This window comes from Oncorhynchus nerka, linkage group LG19 (assembly GCF_034236695.1).
Source record: "Oncorhynchus nerka isolate Pitt River linkage group LG19, Oner_Uvic_2.0, whole genome shotgun sequence".
NCBI classification, from domain to species: domain Eukaryota; kingdom Metazoa; phylum Chordata; class Actinopteri; order Salmoniformes; family Salmonidae; genus Oncorhynchus; species Oncorhynchus nerka.
This window is the reverse complement of record NC_088414.1, coordinates 41,302,858-41,312,857: the sequence shown is the minus strand read 5'-3', so window position 1 is coordinate 41,312,857 and position 10,000 is coordinate 41,302,858. Positions and strand designations below refer to the sequence as shown.

Genomic DNA, 10,000 nt, shown 5'->3' with positions numbered 1-10,000 from the left:
ACTCTATGCTTTATCTTGGCCAGGTCGCATTGCCTAGGGTTGTGCTTACAGCCCAACACCGTGCAGGACGTTTGGCATTTGCCAGAGAACACCAAGATTGGCAAATTTGCTACTGGCGCCCTGTGCTCTTCACAAATGAAAGCAGGTTCACACTGAGCACATGTGACAGACGTGACAGAGTCTGGAGACGCCGTGGAGAACGTTCTGCTGCCTGCAACATCCTCCAGCATGACCGGTTTGGCGGTGGGTCAGTCATGGTGTGGGGTGGCATTTCTTTGGGGGGCCGCACAGCCCTCCATGTGCTCGCCAGAGGTAGCCTGACTGCCATTAGGTACCGAGATGAGATTCTCAGACCCCTTGTGAGACCATATGCTGGTGCGGTTGGCCCTGGGTTCCTCCTAATGAAAGACAATGCTAGACCTCATGTGACTGGAGTGTGTCAGCAGTTCCTGCAAGAGGAAGGCATTGATGCTATGGACTGGCCCGCCCGTTCCCCAGACCTGAATCCAATTGAGCACATCTGGGACATCATGTCTCGCTCCATCCACCAGACTGTTGCACCACAGACTGTCCAGGAGTTGGCGGATGCTTTAGTCCAGGTCTGGGAGGAGATCCCTCAGGAGACCATCCGCCACCTCATCAGGAGCATGCCCAGGCGTTGTAGGGAGGTCATACAGGCACGTAGAGGCCACACACACTACTGAACCTCATTTTGACTTGTTTTAAGGACATTACATCAAAGTTGGATCAGCCTGTAGTGTGGTTTTCCTCTTTCATTTTGAGTGTGACTCCAAATCCAGACCTCCATGGGTTGATAAATTTGCACATTCAACTATGTAAAGAAAAAAGTATTTAATAAGAATATTTCATTCATTCAGATCTAGGATGTGTTATTTTAGTGTTCCCTTTATTTTTTTGAGCAGTGTATATATAGAGAGAGAGATAGAGGGAGAGAGAGAGAGATAAAGAGAGATTGATAGAGAAAGAGCGAGAGAGATAGAATGACTGAGAGGAGGTGAAGTACAGTAGGTCAACACTAGATGGCCGTGCTAGACAGGAAACTATTATATCAACAAAGGTAGGTAGGTAGGTAGGTAGGTAGGTAGGTAGGTAGGTCGGTAGGTCGGTAGGTACTAGGAAGGTAGGTAGCTAGGTACTAGGAAGGTAGGAAGGGAGTGAGCTAGATAGATAGGTCAGTTGGTCGGTCGGTCGGTAGGTAGGTAGGTAGGTACTAGGAAGGTAGGAAGGGAGGGAAGGAGCTAGATAGATAGGTCAGTTGGTTGGTCGGTCGGTAGGTAGGTAGGTAGGTACTAGGAAGGTAGGAAGGGAGTAAGGGAGGGAGCTAGATAGATAGGTCAGTTGGTCGGTAGGTAGGTAGGTAGGTAGGTAGGTAGGTACTAGGAAGGTAGGAAGGGAGGAAGGGAGCAAGATAGATAGGTCAGTTGGTCGGTCGGTAGGTAGGTAGGTAGGTAGGTAGGTAGGTAGGTAGGTAGGTAGGTACTAGGAAGGTAGGAAGGGAGGAAGGGAGCTATATAGATAGGTCAGTTGGTAGGTAGGTAGGTAGGTACTAGGAAGTTAGGAAGGGAGGAAGGGAGCTATATAGATAGGTCAGTTGGTCAGTCAGTTGGTCGGTGGGTAGGTAGGTAGGTACTAGGTAGGTAGGTAGGTAGGTACTAGGTAGGTAGGTAGGTGGGTAGGTACTAGGTAGGAAGGAAGGGAGTAAGGGAGGGAGGGAGCTAGATAGATAGGTCAGTCGGTCCGTCGGTAGGTAGGTAGGTACTAGGTAGGTAGGTAGGTAGGTACAAGGTAGGTAGGTAGGTAGGTACTAGGTAGGTAGGTAGGTAGGTACTAGGTAGGTAGTTAGGTAGGTACTAGGTAGGTTGGTAGGTGGGTACTAGATAGGTACTAGGTAGGTCGGTAAGTAGGTAGGTACTAGGTAGGTCGGTAGGTAGGTAGGTCGGTAGGTAGGTTGGTAGGTAGGTACTAGGTAGGTCGGTAGGTAGGTAGGTAGGTAGGTCGGTAGGTAGGTAGGTAGGTTGGTAGGTAGGTAGGTAGGTCGGTAGGTAGGTAGGTCGGTAGGTCGGTAGGTAGGTAGGTCGGTAGGTATGTAGGTACTAGGTAGGTCGGTCGGTAGGTTGGTAGGTAGGTACTAGGTAGGTCGGTAGGTAGGTAGGTACTAGGTAGGTCGGTAGGTACTAGGTAGGTCGGTAGGTAGGTACTAGGTAGGTCGGTAGGTAGGTAGGTAGGTACTAGGTAGGTCGGTAGGTAGGTACTAGGTAGGTCGGTAAGCAGGCACTAGGCAGGTCAGGCAGGCAGGGTTGGTAGGTAGGCAGGCAGGTCGGCAGGTTGGTAGGCAGGTAGGTCGGCAGGTAGGTCGGCAGGCAGGTAGGCAGGCAGGCAGGTAGGCAGGCAGGCAGGTAGGTAGGCAGGTCAGGCAGGTAGGTGGGCAGGTAGGTGGGTAGGCAGGTAAGGCAGGTGGGTAGGTGGGTAAGGTGGGGTAGGTCGCAGGTGGGTCGGTAGGTAGGTAGGTCGGTAGGTAGGTAGGTTGGTTGGTTGGTAGGTAGGTAGGTAGGTAGTGTTTGGGGTCAGGTGTCCTTGCCTAAGACACTGTCCTGCATCGCGGGGCGCTGTCTGGAAGCCTGCCAGAGAGCTAAAGGGCTTGAGCTCAGGAGGAGTCAAACCGCTGCGCAGCTCACACTGCTCCACCTCACAATAGACACTGTAACACACAAACCACACACACATTAAAGCAACAACACACTCACTAACACTCCTACACACTCTAAAGAAAACCTCACCAACTCTACATTATATGAGCTCTGACTTCTAAAGGACACAGAGGCCTGACTTGACTATTGTCAATAAGGGTAACGTGGACTCATGCCTAAAACTTGTCAATATGTTATTTGTGTAAAAGTACAAGTTACATGCACACATTTCCAGTTTAGTGTTTGGCCCTCATAGGTTGATTTAGTGTTTAGTGTTTGGCCCTGATAGGTTGATTTAGTGTTTAGTGTTTGGCCCTGATAGGTTGATTTAGTGTTGTGTAGGGCCCTGATAGGTTGATTTAGTGTTGTGTAGGGCCCTGATAGGTTGATTTAGTGTTGTGTAGGGCCCTGATAGGTTGATTTAGTGTTGTGTAGGGCCCTGATAGGTTGATTTACTGTTGTGTAGGGCCCTGATAGGTTGATTTAGTGTTGTGTAGGGCCCTGATAGGTTGATTTAGTGTTGTGTAGGGCCCTGATAGGTTGATTTAGTGTTGTGTAGGGCCCTGATAGGTTGATTACACAGACAGGTTCACCAGATCAAGATGACTCCTAGTTTCAATGCAGGGACATTTTGCAAATGACAGGCTGACAATGGTAGATTAACTAGCTAAAGATATATTGTTAAATAATAGTTATTCATAGTAGAACGATTTTTAAAAACTGGATCGCGGGGAGAGGGGTCAGACAAACAGATATCTAATGAATATCCTGTTATGATATCTAAGGAGTATCCTATTATGATATCTTTCAATAGTATCCTATTATGATATCTTTCATTAGTATCCTGTTATGATATCTTTCATTAGTATCCTGTTATGATATCTTTCATTAGTATCCTATTATGATATCTTTAATGAGTATCCTATTATGATATCTTTCATTAGTATCCTGTTATGATACCTTTCATTGGTATCCTATTATGATATCTTTCATTAGTATCCTATTATGATATCTTTCATTAGTATCCTACTATGCGAACGACAGATGGGTGTGAGGTAGTGAGGGTAAACATGCAAAATGTTGGGGAGGAGAGAGATAGGAGAGGAGAGAGATAGGGGAGGAGAGAGATATGGGAGGAGGGAGATAGGGGAGGAGAGAGATAGGAGAGAGATGGGGAGGAGAGAGATAGGGGAGGATAGAGATAGGGGAGGAGAGAGATGGGGAGGAGAGAGATAGGGGAGGATAGAGATAGGGGAGGATAGAGATAGGGGAGGAGAGAGATATGGGAGGAGGGAGATAGGGGATGAGAGAGATAGGGGAGGATAGAGATAGGGGAGGGAGAGAGATAGGGGAGGAGGAGATAGCAGAGGGAGAGAGAGGGGAGGAGAGAGATAGGGGAGGATAGAGATAGGGGGAGGGAGAGAGATAGGGGAGGAGGGAGATAGCAGAGGAGAGAGATAGGGGAAGAGAGAGATATGGGAGGATAGAGATAGGGCAGGAGGGAGATAGCAGAGGAGAGAGATAGGGGAGGAGAGAGATAGGGGAGGATAGAGATATGGGAGGAGGGAGATAGGAGAGGAGAGAGATATGGGAGGAGGGAGATAGCAGAAGAGAGAGATAGGAGAGGAGGGAGATAGCAGAAGAGAGAGATAGGGGAGGAGAGAGATAGGGGAGGATAGAGATAGGGGAGGAGGGAGATAGCAGAGGAGAGAGATAGGGGAGGAGGGAGATAGCAGAAGAGAGAGATAGGGGAGGAGGGAGATAGCAGAAGAGAGAGATAGGGGAGGATAGAGATAGGGGAGGAGGGAGATAGCAGAGGAGAGAGATATGGGAGGATAGAGATAGGGGAGGAGGGAGATAGCAGAGGAGAGAGATATGGGAGGATAGAGATAGGGGAGGAGGGAGATGTGACTAACAATAATCTATGGAAGTGGAAACGCACAGGGGCAGATGGAAAGATGGACAGCTATAGAGAGTTAGTGAAGGAAAGAGAAAGAGAGATTCTGACCTCATGCTCTCAACGGTGTCTTCGGTCATGGGAGCCACTGTCTGTACGGCTGGTAGGTTCTTACTGGTCGCACCGTTGACGAAGGATGAGGAAGAAGAAGAGGAAGAAGAGGCAGAGTCAGTGGCACCTGGAGAGAAGAGGGGGAGAAAGAAGGGGAGAGAGAAAGTGAGAAAGAGAGACAGAAAGAAAGAGAGAGAGAGAGAAAGAAAGAGAGAGAGAGACAGACAGACAGACAGACAGACAGACAGACAGACAGACAGACAGACAGAAAGAGAGAGAGAGAGAGAGAGAGAGAGAGAGAGAGAGTAAGAAGGAAAGAAAGAGAAAGAGAGAAAAAGAAAGAGGTGGAGAGAGAAAAGGGAGGGAAATAGAGAGAGAGACATTGTAATGTTTACTGATACATTTGTTATTGGTCATTTTAATTTTGGTAATGATCTATTTCACTTGCTTTGGCAATGTAAACATATGCTTCACATGCCAATAAATCCCTTAAATTGAATTGAATTGAAGAGACAGAGAGAGAGAGAGAGAGAGAGAGAGGGGGAGAGGGAGAGAGAGAGAGAGGAGAGAGAGAGAAAGAGGAGAGAGAGAGAGAGGAGAGAGAGAGAGAGAGGGGAGAGAGAGAGGAGAGAGAGATAGAAAGAGGAGAGAGAGAGAGAGAGAGAGAGAGAGAGAGAGAGAGAGAGAGAGGGGAGAGAGAGAGAGAGAGAGAGAGGGAGAGAGAGAGAGCAGAGAGAGAGAGAGAGAAAGAGAGGAGAGAGAGAGAGGGGGAGAGCGAGAGAGAGAGAGAGAGAGAGAGAGAGAGAGAGAGAGAGAGAGAGAGAGAGAGAGAGGAGAGAGAAACAGAGAGAGAGAGATGAGAGAGAGACAGAGACGGGGGAAGTAACAGGTAAATTAATGTGTATAATCATCCATAGTACTGAGAGAGGAAGTCATATAGGATGGGATGACAAGGTTGTAAAGGACTGAGATAAGAGGAGATGACGAGGTTGTAAAGTACTGAGACAGAGATAAGAGGAGATGACGAGGTTGTAAAGGACTGAGACAGAGATAAGAGGATATGACGAGGTTGTAAAGGACTGAGGCAGAGATAAGAGGAGATGACGAGGTTGTAAAGGACTGAGATGAGAGGAGAGGACGAGGTTGTAAAGGACTGAGACAGAGATAAGAGGAGATGACGAGGTTGTAAAGGACTGAGACAGAGATAAGAGGATATGACAAGGTTGTAAAGGACTGAGGCAGAGATAAGAGGAGATGACGAGGTTGTAAAGGACTGAGATGAGAGGAGAGGACGAGGTTGTAAAGGACTGAGACAGAGATAAGAGGAGATGACGAGGTTGTAAAGGACTGAGATGATGAGGTTGTAAAGGACTGAGACAGAGATAAGAGGAGATGACGAGGTTGTAAAGGACTGAGACAGAGATAAGAGGGGATGACGAGGTTGTAAAGGACTGAGATAAGAGGAGACGACGAGGTTGTAAAGGACTGAGACAGAGATAAGAGGGGATGACGAGGTTGTAAAGGACTGAGACAGAGATAAGAGGAGATGACGAGGTTGTAAAGGACTGAGACAGAGATAAGAGGAGATGACGAGGTTGTAAAGGACTGAGATAAGAGGAGATGACGAGGTTGTAAAGGACTGAGACAGAGATAAGAGGAGATGACGAGGTTGTAAAGGACTGAGATAAGAGGATATGACGAGGTTGTAAAGGACTGAGACAGAGATAAGAGGAGATGACGAGGTTGTAAAGGACTGAGACAGAGATAAGAGGAGATGACGAGGTTGTAAAGGACTGAGATAAGAGGAGATGACGAGGTTGTAAAGGACTGAGACAGAGATAAGAGGAGATGACGAGGTTGTAAAGGACTGAGACAGAGATAAGAGGATATGACGAGGTTGTAAAGGACTGAGACAGAGAGAAGAGGAGATGACGAAGTTGTAAAGGACTGAGACAGAGATAAGAGGAGATGACGAGGTTGTAAAGGACTGAGATAAGAGGAGATGACGAGGTTGTAAAGGACTGAGATATGACTGAGATGACGAGGTTGTAAAGGACTGAGACAGAGATAAGAGGAGATGACGAGGTTGTAAAGGACTGAGATAGAGATAAGAGGAGATGACGAGGTTGTAAAGGACTGAGACAGAGAGCCATCTAGTGTTCATCTGGGGTCACAATCAGGAATGACAACTACTACAGTTGTACCAATCTATTGAATTGTATTAAATCCCATGTATTTTTCAATCAGCTCTCTGTCATCCACGTCTCATGTTGACATCCACATTAGGCCCAGTCAGACTAATTCATGAAGGACTGATGATGTCCTAAGGGTTTGTTGACATCCACATTAGGCCCAGTCAGACTAATTCATGAAGGACTGATGATGTCCTAAGGGTTTGTTGACATCCACATTAGGCCCAGTCAGACTAATTCATGAAGGACTGATGATGTCCTAAGGGTTTGTTGACATCCACATTAGGCCCAGTCAGACTAATTCATGAAGGACTGATGATGTCCTAAAGGTTTGTTTTTTAGAAACATCTACATCGTTTACATTCTATTATTGCTGTTCAAAGACATAAAAATAACCACAAAACGCATCTAGACAATCCCTACTGACAAACTATACAGCCAGTTGTACCAGGTGTGTGCCTCTCTCCCAGAAGCATGTGTATGTCTTCCAGGTGTGTGTGTGTGTGTGTATGTGTTCCAGGTGTTGTGTGTGTCCTCACCTGTGGTGTTGATCATGCTCTTGGGCGTTGCCGTGGCAGCAGCGAAGATGTTTGGTGTACTTCCTGGTGTGGCCGCGCCACTGGTGGTGGGCGTGCCCACAGTGTTGACTGACATCACAGACCTATCAAAGGTGTCAATCAACCTGGAACACCAATGAGAACTGAGAAAATGCTCCAATAGCTCCACCTTGACTGGCACCATCACAGACCTATCAAAGACCACAACACGCCTGTCAATCAACCTGGAACACCAATGAGAACTGAGAAAATGCTCCAATAGCTCCACCTTGACTTCTTGATGACATGACACATTGTTAACACCTCTCCACATTGTTAACCACCTATCCACATTGTCCTCTCTCCACATTGTTAACACCTCTCCACATTGTTAACCACCTCTCCACATTGTCCTCTCCACATTGTTAACACCTCTCCACATTCACATTGTTAACACCTCTCCACATTGTTAACACCTCTCCACATTGTTAACACCTGTCCACATTGTTCTCCACAGTGTTAACACCTCTCCACATTGTTAACACCTCTCCACAGTGTTAACACCTCTCCACATTGTTAACACCTCTCCACAGTGTTAACACCTCTCCACATTGTTAACACCTCTCCACATTCACATTGTTAACACCTCTCCACATTGTTAACACCTCTCCACATTGTTAACACCTCTCCACATTGTTAACACCTCTCCACAGTGTTAACACCTCTCCACATTGTTAACACCTCTCCACATTGTTAACACCTCTCCACATTGTTAACACCTCTCCACAGTGTTAACACCTCTCCACATTGTTAACACCTCTCCACATTGTTAACACTTCTCCACATTGTTAACACCTCTCCACAGTGTTAACTCTCACAGTGTTAACATTGTTAACCTCTCCACATTGTTAACACCTCTCCATTGTTAACATTCACATTGTTAACACCTCTCCACATTGTTAACACCTCTCCACATTGTTAACACCTCTCCACCTCTCCACATTTTTAACACCTCTCCACAGTGTTAACACCTCTCCACAGTGTTAACACCTCTCCACATTGTTAACACCTCTCCACATTGTTAACACCTCTCCACATTGTTAACACCTCTCCACATTGTTAACACCTCTCCACATTGTTAACACCTCTCCACATTGTTAACACCTATCCACATTGTTAACACCTCTCTACATTGTTAACACCTCTCCACATTGTTAACACCTCTCCACATTGTTAACACCTCTCCACATTGTAAACACCTCTCCACATTGTTAATAACACCTCTCTACATTGTTAACACCTCTCCACAGTGTTAACACCTCTCCACATTGTTAACACCTCTCCACAGTGTTAACACCTCTCCACATTGTTAATAACACCTCTCTACATTGTTAACACCTCTCCACAGTGTTAACACCTCTCCATTGTTAACACTCGTCCACACACAGTGTTAACACCTGTCCACATTGTTAACACCTCCACATCCACATTGTTAACACCTGTCCACATTGTTAACACCTCTCCACATTGTTAACACCTTGTTAACACCTCTCCACATTGTTAACACCTCTCCACAGTGTTAACACCTCTCCCACCTCTCCACAGTGTTAACACCTCTCCACATTGTTAACACCTGTCCACATTGTTAACAACTGTCCACATTGTTAACACCTGTCCACATTGTTAACACCTCTCCACATTGTTAACACCTCTCCACATTGTTAACACCTCTCCACAGTGTTAACACCTCTCCACATTGTTAACACCTCTCCACATTGTTAACACCTCTCCACATTGTTAACACCTCTCCACATTGTTAACACCTCTCCACATTGTTAACACCTCTCCACATTGTCTCCACATTGTTAACACCTCTCCACAGTGTTCTCTCCACATTGTTAACACCTCTCCACATTGTTAACACCTCTCCACAGTGTTAACACCTCTCCACATTGTTAACACCTCTCCACATTGTTAACATACATTGTTAACACCTCTCCACAGTGTTAACATCCACAGTTAACACCTCTCCACATTTTAACACCTCTCCACAGTGTTAACACCTCTCCACAGTGTTAACACCTCTCATTGTTAACATTGTTAACACCTCTCCACATTGTCCACATTGTTAACACCTCTCCACATTGTTAATTGTTAACACCTCTCCACATTGTTAACACCTCTACATTGTTAACACCTCTCCACATTGTTAACCACCTCTCCACATTGTCCTCTCCACATTGTTAACACCTCTCCACATTCACATTGTTAACACCTCTCCACATTGTTAACACCTCTCCACATTGTTAACACCTCTCCACAGTGTTAACACCTCTCCACATTGTTAACACCTCTCCACAGTGTTAACACCTCTCCACATTGTTAACACCTCTCCACAGTGTTAACACCTCTCCACAGTGTTAACACCTCTCCACATTGTTAACACCTCTCCACAGTGTTAACACCTCTCCACAGTGTTAACACCTCTCCACAGTGTTAACACCTCTCCACAGTGTTAACACCTCTCCACATTGTTAACACCTCTCCACATTGTTA

The 10,000-nt window shown here is 46.2% G+C and overlaps 2 protein-coding genes across 2 annotated transcripts in view; both read right to left on the bottom strand.

Annotated features, from left to right (window-relative positions):
- The window catches only part of LOC115126904 (neurobeachin-like), a 56,449-nt gene extending 48,894 nt beyond the window's left edge, over window positions 1–7,555 (bottom strand). Inside the window, exons 1-3 of the mRNA XM_065004943.1 lie at window positions 7,448–7,555; window positions 4,717–4,843; window positions 2,600–2,719 (exon numbers count right to left, since the gene is read on the bottom strand). Of these exons, the coding sequence (XP_064861015.1) occupies window positions 2,600–2,719; window positions 4,717–4,843; window positions 7,448–7,463 (263 nt within the window). The 5' untranslated portion in view covers window positions 7,464–7,555. The remainder of the gene's footprint in view (window positions 1–2,599; window positions 2,720–4,716; window positions 4,844–7,447) is intronic.
- Window positions 7,556–7,581: 26 nt separating this feature from the next.
- Window positions 7,582–10,000, bottom strand: part of LOC115126666 (neurobeachin-like) — a 182,957-nt gene continuing 180,538 nt past the window's right edge. Inside the window, exons 37-38 of the mRNA XM_065005054.1 lie at window positions 7,635–7,656; window positions 7,582–7,590 (exon numbers count right to left, since the gene is read on the bottom strand). Coding sequence (XP_064861126.1) covers window positions 7,582–7,590; window positions 7,635–7,656 — 31 coding nt within the window. The remainder of the gene's footprint in view (window positions 7,591–7,634; window positions 7,657–10,000) is intronic.